The 24,416-nt window shown below is 40.6% G+C and overlaps 1 protein-coding gene across 38 annotated transcripts in view; it reads right to left on the reverse strand.

The window, feature by feature from the left end:
* Positions 1-24,416, reverse strand: part of Pard3 (par-3 family cell polarity regulator) — a 689,221-nt gene that overhangs the window by 595,496 nt on the left and 69,309 nt on the right. For 3 of the 38 annotated variants that reach the window (XM_074056343.1, XM_074056336.1, XM_074056338.1), the window contains exon 1: positions 4,512-4,761. The exons of 19 other annotated variants lie outside the window; for them this stretch is intronic. In XM_074056343.1, the coding sequence (XP_073912444.1) occupies positions 4,512-4,637 (126 nt within the window). In that variant the 5' untranslated portion in view covers positions 4,638-4,761. Of the gene's footprint in view, positions 1-4,511; positions 4,768-24,416 lie in introns of those variants that run through there. 16 more of the 38 variants (XM_074056344.1, XM_074056330.1, XM_074056337.1 and 13 more) reach the window with 12 other exon arrangements.

A 24,416-nucleotide genomic window follows, 5' to 3' on the forward strand; every position in this document is an offset into this window, starting at 1 on the left:
ACTAGGCCCTGGGTTCTATCCTCAGCACTATTACCAAAACAAAACATAGGTCACCATGAAAGAAATCTTAGGAACAGCTGAAAATTTTAATATGCACTCAATATTAATTTTCCTAATTGTGCTAAGAGTTTTATGGATATTTGGGGAGATACAATAATGTCTACTTACTTTAAAATAGCTTATATGCTCTCTGTGTGTATCTGTGTCTCTCTCTCGCTCTCTCTCTCTCTCTCCCACTCCCTCCCTCCCACCCCTTGTAAGCTGAAGGGCTAAAGGAAGGTGGCAGGAGAGTCCAAAGCTGGGGTGCATGTGTGGGAATCTGGGAAAAGACTTTGCTACAAAGACACAGCCCAAAACAGAGAAGGAGCAGAGATCTATCTTGGGGCTATCTGGAATTTTCCAACTCTCAGACTCCCACTGGCCCAGCCCTGCCACAGGTCAACTGACACAGCTGGACTTTTGTATGATTCTTTCAACTACTGTTGGGTTTTTCTTAACAAACTGGAAACCAGATTAACTTAAAACACGATCCAAGGTTCATGAGAACACAGGAAGCAGCCTTCTCACATACTACTCTTGAGCAATAAATTGTCAAACACATTTGTGGAGGTGGGGAGGAACCCCCAGTTGCTGGAGATGGAACCCAGGGCATCACAGATACTATGCAAGAGCTATTTCACTGAGCTGCAACCAAAAAAATGAGATTGTGCTGACCCATTGGTTAAGAAAGATACATGGGAGATTGTGTGTGTGTGTGTGTGTGTGTGTGTGTGTGTGTGTGTGTGTGTTAGTAAGTTAGATGTTTTGATATACAATGATACAAAATAGGAAACAGCTAGATATCCAACAATGAGAAACAGGTTGAGCCTATCCAATCCATGAAACACTAAACAATTCAAACTGCTGTTCACAGAGTACTACCTCAGGCATCTTCTCATCTTTACTTTGAAGAGGCACTACCTATGAACTGGCAGGGCTTGTCCCTATTTCTGACTTTCCAAAATAAATATACAATTTTAAATTTTATCATCTTAGATAACTAGTGAGTGCATTTCTTCCTTTTCCCATCCTTCATCGCTTGCTCTCAATAATATAATTACTATTCATCTCCCCACTTCTGGACTCCTATCTCTTCAATCTTGTCCTGCATCTTGCTGCCATATAAATTGTCACAAATTATCCCTTTTATCATTTTGCTATCCTGTACTATGAGTCATTTCCAGTGACTCACTGCATCAGAAAGGTCAAACTCCAACATCCGGAGCCAAATACTCAAAGCTCTTTCCACGCCTGTTGTTCATGGTTCCCCAAATCATTCCTCACAGCCTCACTGTTGCCTCCAATGGTCTGTTGCTGCTAAACCTGAGCTCCCAGAACAGCCTCTGAGACAAAGCAGACACTCAGTAAACGCAGGACAAGTGAATGCATTGACCCTGATGTACTCAGCCATTCTCTTCCACATCTGGAATGCTTTCATCATGCATCTTAAATAACCCCAATTACGTATGTCGTTCTAAGTCTCCTTCACAATCCACCTTCTCTATGATGTGTCCCAACCCTAAAGTACTTATCTAGACCACAGATGTGTCACTAAATAGCCTATTTCCTTATACATAAGTGGCATTTGTTTTTCACTAGATAAGATCCCCAAAGGCGAGGACCATCTTCAGCACTTTTTTAAAGCATAGAACAAAGAACAAAGCACTGTGTTGTACAAATGATGTGTACTGAAGGAAAAAAAAAAATGAAAGCACTCACCCTATTGGGTAAAGGAAAGAATGTACACAAGCTTTCTCAGAGAATTTAGTCAACAAACACAGGCTTGTACTCTCCTAACTGCCAAGAGAAATGCCTTGGACAAGCTGTGCCCTGTCAGACCAATGCCCCCCCCCATTCACCCTTTATCCTCTGCTTATCCAGCTGGCTCAAGAAATGCTGTGTGGGGCTAGAAGCGCGGTTCTGATGGTAAAGCATCTGCCTAGCAAGTACAAGGTCCTGAGTTCAAACCCCAGTACAGCCCCCCCAAAAAAAATGTTGTGTAATTATCCTAGTATACATTCCAGACAACACTTGGACAAGGGGAAAGAAGACTCTGAATACTTTTCCCTTGTAATGAGAAGGCTGACTGGCTTGGATACCTAGGCAGACATGAGTGCACACCTGAACAAATGTGTTCCTATCCTAGGAAAAGGAAGGCAAGACAACAGCTTACCTTGGACAACCAAGTTCTCTCCCCCACCCATCCTGATGGATGCATAAATAAGCAAGGGAGTGGGGAGTGGGCAGTGTTGCTACCTGATTGTGTGGGTGGCAAGCAGGTACATGATGGGGTATGCATTATATCCAAGCTCAAACCCTAAAACCAATGAAGAGCCACAGGGTAGTCAGCTCCACTGTCAACCTCTCTATCTGCAGGCTTACACCATCAGCTTCCTAAAACCTGGCACCTGGCACTGTGCTCCAGCTAACCCAATCCCTTCCTTCTCTCCCACTCTGTGAAGTGGCCGGACATGGGGCCACCAATTCCTGACCATGCCTCTGTGCCACATGTCTTCATATGCAATCATTTTCATAACTCTCCTGCCAGGTCAGCTTTCAGTTTCATTTTGTAGATGCGGAGACACAGGGTCCAGAAACTTGATATGTCTGAGGTCATCACCATGTAACCAAAGTCAATGAGAAAAGCAGGAAGAGCTTACTCTCAGATGTGACTCCGACTTGGAAAACCACACTGTCTCCTTTAAGACACACGTGCTCCATCCAGGAGGGTCCAACCAAGGGGACATATGTAGAAGGGAGAAGTGGAAGCTTCAACCAAAAGAAACCACTTTTTTACATTAGAAGGGTAGAAAGAAGGACTAATGAAAACAGTATATCACCCACCAGGTAATATGCTGAGCTAACTTCATATGAGGAAGGAATGCTAAACACCATGTTACCTATAAAAGACAAATAGGCTTAGCATTTCATTCCAGTCATGCTCCAGGCAGCAATAGACTCAAAGATGTAGAAAAAAACAAACCATAAACCCCAAATAAAGTTGGGACACCTCAAGGTAGAGACCTGCCCTGCACCTCTGGGCTCCATGGCACACATGCAGTTAGGACAAACACTATTATGTTGGGCAATGTATTTTAAAGCTAGGCAAAATGTTGGCTCTTTTGTGTATGATGTTTCTCTTATATGTATAAAAGAAGTAATCCCAAAGAACAGAACTAGGAGATACTTAAAGTTACTCATCCAGCCTATCACACACTGCTGGTGGGAATGGAAGCTAGTACAAACACTTTGGAAAACAATATGGAGGCTTCTTAAAAAAAACTAAACATAGATCTGCCATATGATCCAGCAATACCACTCCTAGTGATATACCCAAAGGAATGCGACACAGGTTACTCCAGAGACACCTGCACACCCATGTTTATTGCGGCACTATTCACAATAGCCAAGTTATGGAAACAGCAAGATGCCCCACCACTGATGAATGGATTAAGAAACTGTGGTATCTGTACACAATGGAATTTTATGCAGCCATAAAGAATGAAATTTTATCATTTGCAAGTAAATGGATGGAACTGGAGAACATCATCTTAAGCAAAGTTAGCAAGGCTCAGAAGCCAAAAATCGTATGTTCTCACTCATATGTGGACTTTAGATCAAGGGCAAATGCAGTAATGTTATTGGACATGGGTCACATGCTAAGGGGAGAACACATACAGGAGGAACAGGGAAAGGTAGGAAACCCAAAACTTGAAAGTGTCTGATGTGCCCACTGTAGGTAAGCTAATATACTAATCTTAAACTAACAGGCCACTATGGGAAGGTGACCAGGAAGTAGTGAAGAGGTCTGGTAAAGATGAACAAATATGGGTTGTAATACACATGTGCATGGACGCAATGCTAGGAATCTTTCTGTGTAGCTATCCTTAGCTCAACTAGCAAAAACGGTATGTCTTTTTTATTATCGCTTGTATCTTCCCTTCAACAAAATTGGAGAAGAGGGCAGAACAGGTTCTGCCTGGAAGCAAGGAGGGTGGAGGGGAGAGGGAATGAGAGGGGAGGGAGAGAGATGGTCCAAACAATGTATGCACATACGAATAAATGAATAAAAAAAAAAAAGTTACTCATCCAGCCTAACCAAAGAAAACCTAACATAGGCTGTTTACCTTCTAACCAGAAAACAAGAGAAGCTGACTCAGACTAAAAGGAATTCTTCTGACCTGGAAAGAAAACCTCACTGAAATATGATAAATTCTAAACGGCTCTGAATTCTAAGACAAGCAAACAAAAATGACCTCAAAGCCACTCCCAGCAACCCCCTCACATTACTTAATTCAAGAACCACTCCTGATTCCTTCCTACTTAAAGAACTTCTCTCAAATTACTTAATCATCCACAAATAATTCCTTACACCTGACCATACTAAACCAGCCAAATCCTAACAAATGCACAATTAATTGAGAAGAAACTACAAGAAAACAATGGATTCAAACAGAGGGCCTGGCACCTACCTCTGGTTTCCTCTTTGGATGCCTGGGCAAGCAGTTATTCAGCTGGACCTTGTGGCCCCTGTATTCAAATCCAGCACAGTCTACACTACATGGGGTCCAGGTCAGGGTCCCACAGCACCCCATCATTGTGATACTAGAGTGGCCCAAAGGCAGAGGGCCCCAGACTGTGGCACTCCAAGTGTGGCTCAGTTCACAACCCTGTGGAGGACCCAGTGTGTCTCAGGGCTGCTGGTGCCAGAGGTGGGGCCCCTTCTCCTCCCAGGACACTGGCATCCCCAGTATCTATGATAGGATCTATGATGGTATCTTCAGAAACCTGCCTCAGACAGAGCGTGCTCCTGAGTCTGATTACCATGGCATATTTTGTATGCAAGGAATAGGCATCAGCACTGGGGAAAGACTTTCAGCCAGGGTGGAGTGACACAGGCAGACAGCAGAGGTTCCATGCATCTATTCACGCACAAATCCTAGCACTTGCTTGCACCTCCTGGAAGGCCACCCCGTATCTCTCTCTCCACTTGTGGAACTCTTATCCACATTTCAGTTCCTGGCTTACATATATCTCTCCCTGGTATCAGCCTTCAATCTCACTTTATCTCATGCAAATGTCCCCACAGCAGTGAAAATGATGGAGAGCAACATTTTGTACCTTTTTCAACATATCATCTTGACTACTCTGAAGGTATCATCATTTATTCAGTCATTAAATATTTACGGAACATCCACTGTAGGGCAGGCACTGACTAAAAAAGGGTTTTCTACAGCCAAAGTCCCCACCATCTGGAATCTCTAGGTTAGCATGGAAACAGCTCTTAAATGGAGCCCCCAACACCACTAAATATTCATGGTATATGTTACTGGTTCTCTCAAGCCAGAGATCAATTTGTATTCCTTTATTAACAAACTTGTTTTAAATTTATTGGCACTTAGATTTTCTGGAAAGGCCCTACCTAATGTGACTCAAGCTTTTTCTGGTCCCATCTAGTTAGTTTCCAATAGGAACATCTGCTTGAAATGTGGAAATTTTTAAATAAGGGCTCCAACATGATTTATGAAATATACATAAAGATTACATATATTAATTCTATATGCCCTTCTTAACTTCTGAAATACCTGGTTAGTTTACTGTCCCTTTAAAGTTTTCCCTTATGAGACTTTCAAAGCCAGGTGGCTCACATCTGTAATCCTAGCTACTCGGAGATCAGGACAATTGAGGTTCGAAGCCAGCTTGGGCAAACAGTTCAAGAGACCCTATATCAAAAAACCATCACAAAAAGGCTGGTAGAGTGGTTCAAGGTGTAGGCGCTGAGTTCAAACCCCAGTACCACAAAAAAAAAAAAGTTTTCCCTTATGAGATATTTTAAATGTAGTTACTTCTGTCTTCAATTTATTCCTTGTAAGAATTTAGGGCTGAACATGATAAAAGCGAGAGCACACAAGGGAGGGGTGAGGATAGGTAAGACACCTAAAAAATTAGCTAGCATTTGTTGCCCTCAACGCAGAGAAACTAAAGCAGATACCTTAAAAGCAACTGAGGCCAATAGGAAAAGGGGAACAGGTACTAGAGAAAAGGTTAGCTCAAGAAGAATTAACCTAGAAGGTAACACCCACGCACAGGAAATCAATGTGAGTCAATGCCCTGTATAGCTATCCTTATCTCAACCAACAAAAACCCTTGTTCCTTCCTATTATTGCTTATACTCTCTCTACAACAAAATTAGAGATAAGGGCAAAATAGTTTCTGCTGGGTATTGGGGGGGGTGAGGGAGGGGGCGGAGTGGGTGGTAAGGGAGGGGGTGGGGGCAGGGGGGAGAAATGAACCAAGCCTTGTATGCACATATGAATAATAAAAGAAAAAGGAAAAAAAAAATTAGGGCTGAGCACTGGTGGCTCACGCCTGTAATTCTAGCTACTCAGGAGGCAGAGATCAGGAGGGTCTCAATTGGAAGCCAGCCTGGGCAAATAGTCCATGAGACCCTGTCTTAGAAAAAAAAACATCACCAAAAATGGCTGGTGGAGTGGCTCAAGGTGGCCTGAGTGTGTGGCCCTGAGTTCAAGCCCCAGTATCACAAAAAAAAAAAAAAGAAAAGAAACTTAGTCTACACAGTATCTTAGAGGAAGGAAAAAAGACATTAGTTAACACAGTGTCAGCTCACAAACAAAAAAACACTGCAAGCACAAATACAACCAGTCTGTGCTATTAATATTTCATAGGATACTTAAAAAGTAAAGCTTCTGCTGGGTGTCGGTGGCTCACACCTGTAATCCTAGCTACTTGAGAATCTGAGATTAGGATGACAGTTAGAGGACAGCCCAGGCAAATAGTTTACAGGATCCCATTTCCAAAACAACCAGAGCAAAATGGACCAGAGGTGTGGCTCAAGTTGTAGAACACCTGCTTTACAAGCTCAAAGCCCTGAGTTCAGACTCCAGCCCACAAAAAAAAAAAAAGTTCCTGATAAAAATCCTGCATGGAAGCCAAAAATCAGGCAAAATATAATTACACAACCAGTAATTAATGAAATGGACTACCTCAAACAACAAAAAACTGTAACTATAAAATTATCAGATGAGGAAGGGGACAAAACAGGAAGAAAACAAGTTTGTGAAACTCTGCAGACACAAAGAGTGGATGTGACAGGGAACTTAGGCTTTGGTGACCAGGCCATCTCGTGGGTGGCTGCCCTATCACTCGCCACAAAAAGGCAATACAATGACTGCATGGTTAAGTGGCCTGACACTGCACAAGCCATTTCCTCTTTGTGGGCACCGCAGGCCTTTTGTGTAAAAATGAAGCGGTTGGGTTATATTTGAGGTTCATATGTTGCTTTGCTGGTCTATGCTATAGTACGAAAATTAAATATACTCTGGGCAGGCTTTTATTTCTAAATATAAATAAGATAACCATTCCTACCAACACCTGAAAATAACATAATACAAAATGTAAACTATCTTAACTGTCCCTGCAACATTTTCTGTGAAACACATTTATAAACATATATGTCTTTGCAGCAGCTGAGTTCTAAGCAGAGTGAATCTCAGCTACATGGGACAACTTCCCAAACCTCATGAAGTAGACAAGTGTACTGCAGGCAGCAGGGCCCCAGGCCTTGCAGATGACTGGGGAGACTCCTGGCAGCAAGAGCCCACGGAGGCTGTGATGACTGAGCACACTCCCACAGAACTTACTGTATATTTTCACAACACCTTTAGCTCATGGGAAGAGAGGCAGCTCAGTAGTAGAACCTGTGCTTAGCATGTGTGAGTCTCTGGGATCAATCCTCTGCATCAGCCAAAAGAAAAAAGGGCTTATCACGGAATCTGAAAGTAACTGCACTTTCAAATACCAGACTATAATCAAGTCCGTGGTGATACGCCTGTGCCTCAGGACTTTAAATCAAGGTTGGGAGGCAAGCCACAGGCCTGTGGAAAGTTTGCTAACAATAACCAGTTATAGGAATTAAATGCCAACCAAGTGGTACAGGAATTAGAAAACTCTGGAAAACACTGGGGACAAAGGACACTTTCATTTCGATTGGGGTAATCTTAGGACAAAGTCAGGAGGTGAAAACATCACGGCATGTTTGAATTACCAGGAACAGAGCCTGGACACAGAGCACACCTTTGCACACGAATTCACTTAGTTCACTCTTTTCTCCTCTACTACGCTGGTATGTTGAGCTGGCCACACTCACGGTCCCTTGCCAGTGGGAGACTAGGGCAGGACCCTCCCTAGATCCATGTGAAAGTGGCTGGCACTCAAGCCCTAACCCTAATGTCATCACAAAGTGCCACTAATAGAAGAAGCAAGTGCAAGCCCAAAATTTGTGGTCTAGAGAGAAGACAGCATTTAAGAAACCCAAAATCAAACTTTTGCAGTTCTAGGACTTGAACTCAGAGCCTAGCCCATGCTGCACAGGTGCTCTAGCCTTGAGCCAAACCCCAGTCCTTTTTGCTTTAGATATCTTTCTAATGAGGTCTCACATTTATGCTGAGGCTGGCCTGGATGACAATTCTCCTATTTACACCTCCTGTGTAGCTGGAATGACAGGTAGGGACCACCACACCAGCTATTGGTTGAAATGGCCTCTCACAAACTTTTTGCCCAGACTGGCCTTGAACTGTGAGCCAACCTCCGCTGGAATTATTATGGGTATAAACCACCACACCCTGCTAAAACTCTTAAATTCTAAAATATTAAGGATTATTTGATTACATTAAGGGTTGCCTTCTTGCCTCTCCTTCCTTTTTTCCTTCTTTTTTTTTTTTTCAGTTAAATCTTTTGTTTAATAGTTCCTTAAAACATTCCCACCAGGAACGAGTGGCTCACACCTGTAATCCTAGCTACTTAGGCAGCTGAAATCAAGAGGATTGTAATTGAGGGCCAGCCCAGGCAAATAGTTCATGAGAGTCCATCTCCAAAATAGCCAGAGCAAAATAGACTGTAGGTGTGGCTCCACTAGTCCACCTGCTTTGTAAGCCCAACGCCCTTAGTTCAAACCCCAGTCCCACCAAAAAAAAAAAAAATTCCTTAGTGTATTTCAGCAGCTCTTCCTGTTTATCAAAAGCCTATAAATACCAGGTAAACAAGACAAGGGAAACATAAAACTCATTTGACAACTGAGGCCACAAATAGGTTCCTGAGTGCAAGAGAAGATACCACCTGGCTTTGTATTAGACCTGCTCCAGATCATACAGCCAGCAGGCGCTTCCAGTGCACCCTCCACCCACGCCCCCGTCCTTCTCCCCCAAGCAGACATGTCGAGCCAACCTGTGATTTGCACCATGAGTTCACTAACTTTAATTTCAGCCTTTCGACTCTCACATCGCAGCTGAATAATGCGTCACTCCTATGATCCTATGTACTTATGTGAAACAGGACACGAGAGCTCATTCCTGCTGAAATCTATGATGCCGACGTGTTCACGGGGCAAAGGTTCCAGTGTGTTCCCACGTGGGCCTGTCACACAGTCACCTGACATTCCTGCCTTTCTTTTTACTAGACACAGAAGGGAGGGGGCTGCCACCATATCTTCGGCCCAAGGTGCCGGGTATGCTGGGAAATAACTTTTCCCTCAAGTAAATAAATCTAGCGCATATTACCGACCCTCTGTTGTTGTTGGGTTTTCTTTTTCCTACTTTAAAAACATTTGCCTTAGAAGCAATGCCACCTTACACTGCATCAAGAATTCTTAAGCCAGGTGTGGTGTGCACACCTATAATTCCAGCACTTGAGAAACTTAGGCAGGAGGGCCTCAAGTTCACTCAAGGTCAGCCTGGGCTACACAGTAAAACTCTGACTCAATTAAAAAAATCTTAAATCACCTAAAGTAAAATTAATGATAAAGACATATGCCTAAGAAACACCACTATGAAATCATGAAAATGGTCCCAAATTATCTAATAAGGCCAAATCAGTCATAATTTAAATAAAATTAGTTTGTCCTTAAACACAGTCACTCTCAATTAAAAGCCATAAAGTTTTGACAAAATAAAACATTTTTTAGGTAATCAGAAGGCATTTTAGAAATCAGAGCTACATGACAACAGAAATATCTTGAGGATGTTCATTAGCTTATTCTAAATCTACACCAGATGTTCATAGTGCCCTTGAAAAACCTTACCTAAAGGAATATAATATTGAGGCAAAAATGGACTTGGCATAGCTGAGCCTCAGGAAACTTCATGCTCTTTATAAAGACCCATGGCGAGCAAAAGCAATCAATTCCAGAGTTGAGAAGACTGCATTCCAGAAATAACAGAATCCTCTTAAAAATTAAGTCATTTTTATATATGAAATAGAATGACGAACCCTCTTGCTTTAAGTGGGGCGGGGGGATAGGGTGAGGACAGTCTAACCAGTGTATAGTATAAGCCTATTCAAAATTGTCACAAAGAATTCCCCCATACAAAGAATATATCCTAATAAAAATGAAAAATAATTATGTCTTTGGTATACCTCCATCCCACCTGTGAAAAGAAACAACTGTGGGAAGAGACAGCTTTGTAAAGTAAACCATGAGAAAAGAAGAGAAACAATAGAGGCTGACTGAGCAAGAATGCTGAACCCCCATGCTAAGATCTGCTTCCACAGCCAGTGAGGACCATGAGGGAACCTGACCCTGCTGCTCCAACCCAGGTGCGCAACCCCAGGGGCAAGTGCCCTGAGTTGACTGTAGAGGAGGAGCCCATGAGGAGGGAGTTAAGCATATTCCTCATCTGTGCCTGAAGGGCTAGAATGACAAGCTAGGTGACAGGGTAGCAGGGGGACAAGACCCCACTGTTCCAACCTCAAATCACAGATATGCTGTATGAGTATCTTTTGGATCACAAGCCGATTTCATCAATTCTGATAAAAATGATGGAGTGAAACAGCTCTAAGAAGTGGGTGGACACAGATGTCTAGTTGAAGGCACAAATCAAGTATTAAGGATCACTGCTAATCGGAGTTGTATGATACAAAAAAATATAGTTGGGGTGATACCAATACCTTCAATCAAGCATATATTGAATTGTAAATGTGTCAACTTTTAATACTAGAAAAAGAATGGCTTTGATACTTTTCAAAAAAGTAATAAGATTTCACCACTACTATCCTGTTATTCACCCACAAAATTTCCACTACACATCACCCACACAGAAAAGAAATTATAGTTTACCTACTCAATGTTTATACTGAACATTTATTCACAGGATCACCATAAACTAGTCATAAAGAATGAAAGGAATGTGAAAGTTGCCCAACTCAAAATGAAGTCACTTTTGTCAATCCTAACAAAAAATGGAAAAAAAAAAAAAGGGCCATAAAGGAAGGGGCCCACCCATGACTCCCTACTGGTAACTATCACCAAAGATTCTGCCAGACTACAGGCCCGCAGAGAGGCCACTGCAAACTTATACAAAAACCACTTCAAGAAGGACAGCAGAGCCAGGTGTGGTGGTGCACACCTGTGATCCCAGCACTCACGAGATTAAGGCAGGAGGATCAGGAGTTCAAGGTCAGCCTGGGTTACACAAAGCGTTCAAAGTCAGCCTGACTTTACATAGTGAGTCCCTGTCTCAAACTGCCTCACCCTTCCCCAAAAGGACATCAGCCAGAAACTGCTGTTCAACTAGGACTGAGGCCACTCTTGTTATTAAATCTTTGCAGACAAGGATTATTTTTTCAATCTGTTTGGTGGAAGCTTCCTTGTTTTTGTCTGTAAAAACTTCCCCTTGCTTCTACCTCTTTGAATACTGTTTCTCTCTCTCCTTCCCTCCCTCCCTCCATCTTTCCATTCTCCCTTTCAGAGCTGTGTGTGTGTGTGTGTGTGTGTGTGTGTGTGTTCCCCTGCCCCAGAATGACAAACACATCTACAGAGGTGTTGTGACCATAAGGCATGAAGGCCAGTCCCGGCCACTAAGCTCCAAGTGAGAGCAGGTTAACGCTAGACTTCATATTCAGCAGGGTGCTGCTCCCCATGCTCAATCCATCTGAAGCAGAACACGGTGATCTCACACTTCCTCCGCACATGATCCCACGGGTCTTCTGGCCTTTGCCCTATAAGCTGCTTGAGGCCTCAATCTCGAAAGTATGAAGTGTCACAAAGTTTGTTTTTACTTAGCTTTCCTCCTGGTGCGAGGGATGGTACCCAGGGCCTTAGCATGCTAGGTAAACACTGTACCACAAAGCAATTTTTAAACCACCTTCCAAAATGCAGAATCTTCTGTACAAAGTGTGACTGAAGGCATGATGTTTAATATTTCCATTGGCCAAATACACATACTCTGTGTGTGTTTGTGTGTGTGCGCACACACACACATTGCTGAGGATGGAATCCAGGGCCTCATATATGCCAGACAAGTGCTCTACCACTGAGCCACTGAGGGCACCTTTGATCTACATGTTTTTGCAATAAAGCCTTAAGAGGGGAAAAAAATTGACAATGACAGCAGAACACATACGCACATGCAGACATACGTGTGCATACAGAGAGAGAGAAAGACCAGTGACCTCAGTTTGTTTATTGTGCCTCTGGTTACCTTTTGCACTTAAAGGAATAAGTGCAAAATCAGAGAAGATTCCAAACTTGTTTCAGCTTATAATACTTGTTATTTCAAACAATGCTTTCAAAACCAAATGTATTAGGTAGTTAATCTCAGCTTTATTGTGTCAGAACTTTTAAACTTCCCAATTTCCACATCTAGTTCCCAGCTATTTTGGTGGGGGTAAGGGGAGAGCAACTCAGCCACCTCATAAATTTTGCATCATCTCAGTGCATCATATTTTAAAATAAGCTCAAGTATCGATCTCAGTGATGCAGCAGAGGTGCTGACAGGCTGTGGGCTTGACCACACCCCAAGGATACAGGACCAGGGTGGTTGACTTCTTCAAGGGCTGTCTATAGGACCTGAGTGGGCTCAGAAGGGCTGGGCTGAGTCAAGCTGCAGAACCCCTTTGGTTCCTATCCCCACTTTCTTCTTCAGTTACAGTTCTCTTACTAGCGTTAAAACCCAAAGCCACCAGCAGAGAGCGCCCTTCAAACACAAGTACGAAGGTGCCCAGTCTCTGCAGAGGGAAGTGGGAGTTCACTCCATCAAGGCCCAAACCCACACTTGATGGAAACTTCCCAGCATGGGAAGAGTTTACTCTGAAATGTGAGTAAACGTAAGTGTTCAAGAGAAAATAAACAGGCAATCTGAAGATGCTACAAAACAAATCTGATAGGGTTTAAGATATTTTCCTAAGTAATACTTTTTAAGGTTTAAAAAAAAACAGTGCATGCAGTCAAAAACTGCAGTCAGATCCCTGCAGTTAAAATGGCCTTTCAAATCATGTGTAAACAGCCTGTACCAGCAACTACTTGCTTATAATGGTTGGTATAACACCACTGTTTATTTCTCTTCACCTCTCTTACACGGCTAGTTTGGGGGGATTTGTTTTGTTTGTAGGGCTGAGGATAGAACCCCAAGCCTTCGAGCATGGCCGCCCCTGAGGGACATCCCCAGCATGACTTTCTTTATTTAAAAAAAAAAAACCTCATACATACATTTCTAAGTTAGTTTTAAAAAATCTAAATTTGCTAATTTCTAAACTTGGCAGTAAGAAAGTAACGATAATAGGCTGCCCTGTTCCTAATCCCAATAAAACATTTTAAATAATTTGATTATCAGTACAGTAAACAGAGCATATAGAACCACAGGAAATACAGTGAAAATATGTGCTCATTAAATTGGCCACTTTTCAAATTCAGGAATCAGAAAATTAGTCATCACCTGTAAATCTGTATAATTATTATATGTCAATTTAAAATAAAATTTAAATGAGAGAGCACTGGCCAGGAGATACTTTCCATGAGAATTCACACATCACCATCTCCTGCATGCTGTGATCCAAGGGACAGACAATGTGGTACGGAGACAACACCCACAAGCCGCAGAAATAGCAGAGCTTCTGAAATCACCTTCCCCGAACTGTACCATGAAAACAAAGCATCAGCTCTCTCAGTACAAGCAGTAAGGCCTGAAGTGACGAGGCAAGTCCAGGAACTAGCAGCCTCCGTCTGCCTTTCTTTCTTTGTCTGAGAAATGAAACAAGCAAGAGTGCCTAACTCAGAGCTGCTAAAAGGATTAGATAAACCAGAACCTTTAAAGTGTTTCAAGTAGCTCATAGCATTTAGTCACTGCTCAAAAAGCACTGGTTGCAGGCTGGCAGAATGGCTATAGTGGTAGACCATCTACCTAGCAAGCATGTGGCCCTTGAGTACAAAAAAAAAAAAACCACTGGTTGCCATTATTATGAACCAGGGTATTCAGAAAGGTCCCTAATGTCCTCAACTGTGCAGACAAGTGTAACACATTGGAAGATCTGGGCGGAAAGGAATTCTAGTGTCAATCTATCTTAAAAGGAACTGAAGTATGCACTGATATACCCACCAGGCCAACCCAGAACCACCTAGAACCTAGGTGATGTAAAAGGGCAACCAGCTGAAGGCACTCCATCACCAATCCTAAGATTATAACTGAGAACAGTTCATTTGTGAGCAAGCAACTTCTCTAGACCTCCTAAAACAATATTCTCCTGAAGTGGACTGACTCTACTGTCTTGGGTGAGCACATACTCTCAGTCAGGGAGATGCTAAACACAGCATCTAAACTTAAAAAATCCCTAGACTGGAATTGGTTAAGATTCCTCACAACTGTAAGGATCAGCATAGGTGAGCAGTCAGCACCTCATGAATTTCTGCCTAAAATGTGTGCTAACCATCAACAAAGGCCATACAACTTCCTGAAGCTCTCAGCTGTCACTATTTTTATTCCTAGGTTAAAGCAAACTTTTAATGACTTCAACAACAAAAGCTTTCTCTCTCAGCACTCCATCTTTATATTCCCCATCCAAGCTGCAAAGGGCTTCTCCAACTACACGGTCTCAAAGTCCTGGCAGCTTTCTCTTGTTTTTCCACGGACTAGGAATCTACTCTAGAGTTGGCTCTGGCTAACAAACTGAGTGAGCTTGGGCTGGCTCCCTGCTTGGGAATTAAAGGGGTAGCACAGGTCAGGGCCCTGTGCTCTTACCAGTATGCTATTCCGAGCCCACAAAACTCAGACCACCCAGCCCACTTCACACAGTGTGGCTGGCTGTTCCATCAGGCTGGAAAACTAAAATACCTTAGCACAAGAGCCACAGATTCCTATGCCAAGAGCTGAGGGAGCAAATGAAGGGGCAGGCGGGTGGGTTCCTGCAAACTGGAAAACTCAGACCACATCTAAGGAGCAGCTGCTCCAGCATTCCAGCCGCCACCACCGCTCCCAGGTCTCAGGAAGAGCTGCAAGTTCCAATGGCATCTTCTCACATTCTTGGGCTGGCTACGACAGACAACAGTGCTGTGCAAATGCCCTCCGTGCAGGAAGACCTCCAAACTAGTCCTTCAGACTAGTGCATGGGAAGCACAAAGAACCACCTCCTTGGGACTTTGTGAAGGGATTGAAATTCATTTACCCTCAAGCAAGTTACAACACAGCAAGGAGAGATTACTGTGTTGTTATTTTGTTTTTTGTTTTTTAATCAAAAAAACTATCCAAGTTTATATATACATAGTGATTCATGGGCACTTTGAAATCTTTAAGATTTTCTTTCTGCCTTGGGCTCCTCTCTCTCCATCCCTAATCCTATACAATGTTTGTCAGAATGAAATTCTTCCAGCCCTGTTGTTAAAAACTCTCCTGCTTGAGTATGGAAAGTAGGTTTCCCTACCGCTTGAGACCAAAGTATTCAAACACATACACACATACCTTCCATGCCCTCCAGCCTCATTCACTACCATGCAGCACACTGCTTCTTGCATCTGACACACAATGTTCAACAATGAAAACCCCGAGTCAGGGCCAGACCGATGCAAATAAAGACCAAGTACAATAAGTCTATTTTATTAGACTGTAGGTGTTTGGGGGCTTTAGTAGTGTGTGTAATAAATCTGTAGGTGAGAAAAACTCAGAGTAAAAGCCCTTCATTCTCCAGATCCCTCCATGAAGAACTTATAATTACGGATTGGGATGTAGTTCAATGGTAATACACTTACCGAGCAGGCAGAAGGCCCTGGGTTCAATCCCCAGCACCACCAAAAAGTAAAGAACTTATAATTAATAAAACAGTTCTTAGAAAACATTTTCACATTCAGGCTCTCAGATATTTAACAAAATTACATAGTGCTTCAAATATATCCAAATATAGCTCAGAAAACCCGTAAGCAAATAAGCTATCTAGAGATTCTAACACCTATTAATTATTTTTTGTTTAGTTTAGTTTTTTTATTATTACTATTATTATTTGAGGGGGGAGAGATTTTTTGCAATATTGGGGTTTGAAGTCAGGTTTTTTAGCTTGCTAGGCAGGACTCTTATCACTTCAGCCATATCTTCAGCCCAAGTATCATTCCTGAACATTCTCAGAGATTAGAAAAATAGTCACATTAGTAACCAGCTACTCTCACACAATGAATTCTCTGCAGACTTCAGTGACACAGAGGCACATCAGAAAAAAGCAAATTTTCCTTCAATTGGAATTATCCTAACCAATGAGCAATGAAAGAATGAAGACATTGCACCTGCAAGTACCTCCCCACTTTAAAATCACCCACTTCCATTTGTCCAGATGCTAGTAGCCAGCTTACAATGAATGTGGCACATTGGTGCCTATTTTTAAGTGTTTCCAACCTAGATGATATCATTGCAGGATACAGTAAACTTTTATTGGCTGGCAGAATACAACCATTTTTGTACTTGTCTATAACCTTTGAAGCAGCCATCAAAAAAAATTCATATTTTCCAAAGGTACACTGGATTTTAAAATAGTTTGTCATGATTAATGTAATATCCTGGGTTTCACATCAGGCAAAATCCTCAAATTATCCACATATACAAATCCTTAAAATGCTGAAAGCAGTCTTCTTTGATGAAAGAAATATAGAAAAGAGAGACAGAGAGAGAGATAACCATTGTAAAAATTTGAAGTATTCTACATGCTCAATGCAAGATAAACATCACTAAATAGTCTCTCTTGAAGTAATGGAGAGCGATCTGCCACAACAAACCAATCTGACAACTAAGTGCCCCAAACATTTCCACTTAATTAAAAATACACTAAGTGTTACACACAACAAATTCATTTTATTCTGTAGTGAGCCAGCTTCTACATAAGCCGGAAAGTAATCTGACAGCAGCCCAAGCATCTTACTGCACTGCACTCTAGGCTGCTGTGTACCCCCAGATCCATCCCCAGGGAGAGATTACACTTAAAAGGATAGCAAAAAAAAAAAAGGAGGGAAAGTCCTCCCAATAAAACAAAAAAAAAATCTCCCCCAGTCCTCCTCCTATCAAAACCAGGGGTGGTCTAACATGTGTTTTACTGAATTTTAATAGGTTTTATAGCCTGAAAAAGAACTAAAGAACAATCCACGAAAAATCTTAATGTGTTTCTTAAAATGCTCAGTGAAATAATTTCTCAGGGCTACATCCTTACCCAAGGTAAGAATTATCACTCATGGACCAAAGTATAACATGAGGGAAGAGAGGTGCCATGGTTACTTTTTTGAGATGTATAGCTCAATTTTTTAGCTCATCTTTTAAAAATCATGCCCTTCTGGGTAAATATACAAGGGCAGGAAAACAGAGTATTGAAAATGAGAACTTCTGCACCTGGGAAATATATTCAAGCACATCAAAAGACAATGAAAATTTTAAGTTACTGTGGTTTCCAGAACTCATAGTAAATATTTTAAAACTTGCAACTTTGTAGTTAAATGAATAATTCCAGAATTAACTGAAATCCCATTTTCACAGAGGTGCCTCTTTAGCCCCTTTCTTCCCCTCATGTGCGCTGAACAATATGCCAGTATTATTAATACTGAAATAATTGGTAATAATAATTGCCGTGACCTTAAATCTGTCACAATCCAATACAAGGAAAGGTTTTATTTTAATCCAATACCTAGAGATAAGTGAAATTCAATTGGTCAGTATTCTTTTATTTTTTTCAGGTTTTTAAAGTAAACTATTTTTTTTAAGTTAACTCATGCATTACAAGAAACAAACACACAAACCAAAGAACAAAGTCATCCATAGCCACAAACAGTACAGCTGGAATGTCCTAAAGACGTACACACAACCATTTTAGGTACCTGAGATCATGTGGTCTGTCTCATGCTTTTTCACACATTGTGAGTACTCACCAACTCAAAATCCCAAAGCTACATGAATATCTTGATAACCAAGAATACACAACACCAACTCAATCTGTTAGGAAAAAATTATAATCCTGCCTTCCTCGGGGACAAAAATTTTACTGAAGAAGTGTTGCCAAGTGGAGGGTGTTTAGGAGAGTCCCTTCTGGGCTAAATTGCATATGAGAATATGAAGGCATCTGGTGTTTTAACTCGTCCAGGGGTTTTAGCCCATTGCCTTACTGGAGCAACAAAAATCAAAGGCAAGGCAGAAAGGGTTCAAATTTTAGTATTTGCTTCCATGGGGAAAATATACTGTGGATAGTCACTTTACAATAAAACTGAGTTTATCCACCTATGAAATTACCATACCTAGACTCTAGAAACATGTCACAAAAAACACCCAAAGCTGGAAAATGGACTTTAAGCAAGACAAATCAGATTTCTATCATTTTCTGGGTTGCCCAAAGCATCTGAGTGAATTTACAATTTGAAGAAGAACCAATTAAACGTATTCACCTTCCATCAAATACAAATGCTTCCCTGTGTTAATTGCTACAGCTTTGCAATCAATCATGCATGGGAGGGAGCTCTCTGAACCCCTTGCACAGAAAACACAAGCAAAACCCCCCATCATCGACACCTCAGCCTGGCAAGAGGTGACATTCTGTTCTTAATCCCACTTGCCTCATCTTTTCTGGCTAGAAATAGAGGTTTCAATTGCACACAGAACATTCACCAAGAGAAAACATAGGCCAACCTCTAAAACAAGGATATATTTTGAAATTTTGAAAAGTATGGTATATGTTTCCCAACTACAGAATTAAGTTATAGATCAGTAATAAAGATACTGGGAAAGTCTCTGAGTATTTCAATCTACTTCTAACAGCCCATGGATAAAAGAGCTCACAGGGGATTAGAAATATTTTGAACTGGATGATAAAATCTCAACATATCATAATTTGTGGATTGCAGCTAAAGCTAGCTGGAGAATTTATAGCTCTAAATCCTTACATTAGAAAAACAAAAGTGAAAAATAATTATCTAAGCTTCTACCTTAAGAAGGTTTAAAAAAGACAAATTAAACCAAAATAAGAAGAAGGAAAAAATATGGGTAAATGGGAAAAAAAATAGAAGAAAGACAAATACAGAATGTCAAACAAACCTTGAAAATTGATAAGCTCTCAGTAAAGTGATGAAGGAAAAGGAAAAATCATAAATTATAGTTGTGTTTGTTTGTTTGCAATCCTAGGGGTTAAACTTGGGTCCTCTTGCTTACTTACTAGGTAAGCACTCTATCATTTGAGCTATACCTCCAGCCCTTTTTGCTTTAGTTATTTTTTAGATAAGGTCTTGAATTTTTACCCAGGCTGGCCTGAACCAAGATTCTCCTATTTATGCTTCTGGTTAAGATGGAGTTGATAAGAGGGTCTCACTAACCTCAAACCTCCATCCTCTCACTCTCTGCCTCCAGAATAACTGAGATTACAATAAATTATTGTATTAAGAATGCAATAAGGATGCTATAAGGACCAGGTGTCCATGACTCATGCCTGTAATTCTAGCTACTTGGGAGGCTGAGATCTGGAGGATCACAGCTCAAGGCCAGAAAGGGCAAGTAGTTTGAAAGACTCCATCTTCAAAATAACCATAGCGAAACAGACTGGAGGTATGACTCCAGTAGTAGGGCACCTGCTTTGCAAGTACAAAGCCCTAAGTTCAAACCCCAATTCCACCAAAAACAAAACAAAACAAAAAGAATGAAATAAGGTCATCACTACCAATCACACACATATCAGAAGGATAATAATGAAATATTACAAGATAAAATGGGCCAATTCCTTTAAGACATATATTACAAAAACCAATGCAAGATGACATAGAAAATCTGAGTAATGAAGTGTATATTCATAATTTAAAACTTTCCCACAAAGAACCTGCAAGTTCAGATCACTCTGTTGTCGACTTCTCTTTAGAAAAGAACTAATGCTAATTTTACATGAACTCTTTCAGAATAGGAGGAGCCTTCTTAACTCATTTTTAAAACGCAGCACAAACCTGACATTTTTTGTCCTTTATGAAACGCGAGCGCAAAATTCCTCAACAATAATCCCAGCAATATATAACGCAGCAAATGGGAATAGGAAGACATCCTGTCTACAATCAAAACTCTCCCTCTCTCTTTCCAAAACCCAAATTTTTTTTTCCTAAGGAATAAATCACCTGTGTCTGAAAATTAACTGAACTGATTTACAGGTTGAAAAGATTTCACTAACTTTATATTGTACTTTACAGTTGCAAATCTGCATAATGTAGGATCATTTTTAATAATCATCCAGAAGTCAGGAGTCGAGAAACTAAATTTAAAAAATAAAATGAAGACAAAGGCAGTATTAAAAATGCACGCCACGAGGTCTTTAACTGCAGGTAGATGTGGGTCATACACACACACACACACACACACAGCCACAACTACTTCTTTTACCAGGAAGAAACTCCTCATGTGCATTCTCAAGAAGAATGCTCGATGAAGACATAGCAAACCTTGAGTTTAAAATCCAACCTTGAGTTTAAAAGGTGTGCTTGTTTTAGTATCTCTGTTAAAGAGAAGTGGCCTACTGCCCAAAGCAATGGGGGTAGGAGGAAGCAGCCATTAATTTGGTCTGGTTATACATCTCTATTAGTCTAAGTTACATAACTTTGCTCCCCAAACTTAAGAATTTTGCAAGTACAAATTTCCATAAGCAGACTGCACATGATAAAGACATATGTATCTCAATGCATGCATCGCAATGGATGTATCGATGGTTACTGAGTCATCACTGTAAGCATCTACAGAATGTGCTCTGGGCTATTTCTTTATTCTAGCTCCTCACTGTTTTCTCATGTCTTTGACTCAGAGGAAGGTCAAAATACAAAATTATGACTGATCATCCTTTAACGAACTCTTCTATACAGCAGGTCTGAGTTTTAAATTGCAATGCAGAAAATGTACAAGGTGTGAGATCCTCATTGCCATGCAAACTTCAGTCACCACTTATTTGGAGCACTGTCTTTGACTTCAGTCTTTTACACTAATCACTGACACAGACAACTCCAGTGCCGAAGCAGTAGAGGCTACACAGACACCATGCTGCCTGAACTACTACTCTCATTTCTGTTTAAAAGCAACACAAAACCTATAGTTTCATCGTTTTTAAAATTCAGGTTCTTCACAAAATAACAATAGCTTTTAGACCATAAAAAAATTATAAGGCAATAATCTGTCATTAAAATCACTGTACTTCAAGAAATTTCAAAGACTTTGAAGGTCATCTGACAAGTGAGAAAAGCTAAGGTTTAAAGTCAAATATTAACTTCTTCAAAATCAAATAGTAGTTAGATAGCAGGACCCAAAACTTCCATTTCCTAACTCCTCGTGCAATACTTTGCTCAGCAGGCTGCACATGTTTTGCCTAAATCTTTAAGTTAAACCACAAAAAAAGTAAATAGTCTAATGAATTTGCAAATATTTGTGAAGCAGCAAAGGAATAAGCTTAATAATGGGAAAGGGTCCCCAGGCTCAGTGTTCTCAGTTTCAGAATTAATAGGTTAAGAGTAAAAGGAAGGCTAGGAGTGTAGTTCAAGAGGAAGAGTCCTTGCCTAACAAGCACAAAGACCTGAGTTCAAACCCCAGTACCACCAAAAGAAAAAAGGAAGAAAAAGAACTTTTCAAAACTAACTCTTGAAAGGAGAGCAGCTATCTGCAAAATTAAGTACAGCCATAAATGTTTTCCTGAAAAATAGAAGACAGCAGGGTATTTCCCATGTCTAACTTTGAAAGACACCCCTTGTCAAGGAGTTATTAGAAGAAAAGAATGTTTTATACCACTGTTAGGCCATGTAATCTATTAAAATGTTAAACTGAACAACATTAACCAGTAACATTCACAAAGCATAGTCAAGCCTGCAATATAATCTACAGCTGCCTTCTCAAGTAAGCACAGAACTACTAAAGTGGAGGACATTATGGGGTGAGGTTCTAAATGGCTACCCCTTTCTTGATCTCCTACCCTGGTGCAAAATGTCTTTCAAGTCTCTCTTGATTTTGTTTTTTAAAATGCATATAAACTTCACATAATACTTGTCTTTAAAAAACAAATTTGAACCTTCAGATAAAAGAACAACCACCCTTGACAAACCCACACCTCCCACTAGCAGTCCCCATACCTAGTATAAATCACATCATTGAGGGCCACAATAGACAGTGACTACCTGCCTAGAAAGAGTCTTGCAGGCTGCAGCACAAGGCAGAGAAGGCACTCCTGGGAGGAGCTGTCTTTATAGAGCCCTGCCTGGCATCTACTCCCCACCTCCCCAGCATTCTTTGGAGCTCCCTCTCTCCTGCCCTCTGGAGGAAATAAAGTGAAATTACAATAAACTAGTCTGGGCCAAGGTGGAACAATAAAACATGAAGTTTCTTAAGAAAAACACATCTTTGTGAACTGCAAACACAGAAGTTCCACTGTTACAACAAAACATTTGCTTCTCTATACTTAGACTTCATGCCAAAGTTCAACGATAACACCATTAACTACCAAATGCAAGGATGACTAACCAAGTCATGACTAACCAGTCATTTCCTGAATGCACATGGGATCTGACCACTCCCAGCACCTCCCACAGGAGACTACTAGTATTGAAAATTCTATTGCAATAATTTTTCAAAGGGTCCTTTCTTTCTATGATAAAACTTAGGTGGGAAATAACATTTTTTTTACTACCAGATGTCTAAGATTTTAACACAAATGTATTTCTATGTTGTGACTAATAAGAAAAACAATCCATTAAAAAAAAAGGTAGTAACAAGCATGACTAAAGCTGTGATCAGGTATTTGAACTGATAGGCAAACCTCAAACTTAATATGAACTATCTCTCTCAAAAGCACTAATATAGAGCTAATTTATTCCACAAAATAAAGCGCAACTTATACCTCTCTCTGTAAAGGTCAAACAAAAAAGAAAGAAAAAGACAGGGAAAAAAAAAGCAGTTTTCTACTTATTTCCCATTGACAAAATGAACCACATAAATAACAGAACACTTACTCATAACAAAGGTGTGAAGAGTTTGTAAGCAAACCAAGTGGTTTAAAAAATCATAAAGAAGGAACTTTAAAACAAAATATCTCTTCATTGCCCTGTGTGATGACACACACCTGTAATTCTAACACTCAGGAGGCTGAGGCAGGAGGCTCACGAGTTCCAGGACAGCCTGAAATACATAGTGAGACCCTGTCTCAAATGAATGACTGAATGAGCAAATGAATGAATGGTTTCCTAATCTTCTATAACTTTATGACTTAGAAAGTTACAATTCACTTCCCAGGTTCAAACACAACCCTTTAAAAAAAACTTTCCTCATGACGTAATGCATCATAATCACCCGCTCTCAAAAGTTAACGCATGACATCCCTCAACAAGGCACCTTACACAAGCACATGGATCATGTGCTTCTACCCTTGAAGAGCTATCCAATTTGCATCAGTGAATATTTGCCTATGTAAGAAATACACAGGGCACTTTCATCACAAAATGAAAACTCCAGATGTCCACTTAAAACAATTGGCTCCCCACGTAGGGGACGGCAGGAACATGGGGAAGAAATTAGTTAATGTCTTACCAAACACAAAATCAATTCCAATTGAATTCAATATTAGATTCTAAATGCTCTCTGTTGTAATTTTTTAAATATTAGATTTAAAAATAGAGACTATTTTTGCAATTCAAGGTAAAGCCTTCTTAAGTAAGACACTACATACTATATGTTAAACCCGAAAGCTTAAATTTTCTATAGTGCATCGTATGTACCACAAAAAAAAGCCTAAATGACAGAAGATATTTTTTCAAAATCACAGTTGAAGTTACTATCATAAAAAAGATTATAAGAAAACAATCCAAAAGATTGTTACAGAAGGCCAGCTGGATACAGGGTTCAGTACTATCCGTGGTATCAGTACTATGTATGGTCCCTGTGGATACAGGTGACGGGGAGACTGTTGTGTTAGGGGATATTTACTCATTATTACAAGGCTTCTCACTAGATGCCATTAAATTCCAATATAACTAGCTACGATCTAGATTTTCTGCCTTACCTCTCATTCTTCCTCCTCAAATGATCTGTTCCAACTCAATAGACCTGCAGATCAGCCCCCAAAATTGTCTTATGTTT

This window comes from Castor canadensis, chromosome 15 (assembly GCF_047511655.1).
Source record: "Castor canadensis chromosome 15, mCasCan1.hap1v2, whole genome shotgun sequence".
Classification (NCBI taxonomy): Eukaryota; Metazoa; Chordata; class Mammalia; order Rodentia; family Castoridae; genus Castor; species Castor canadensis.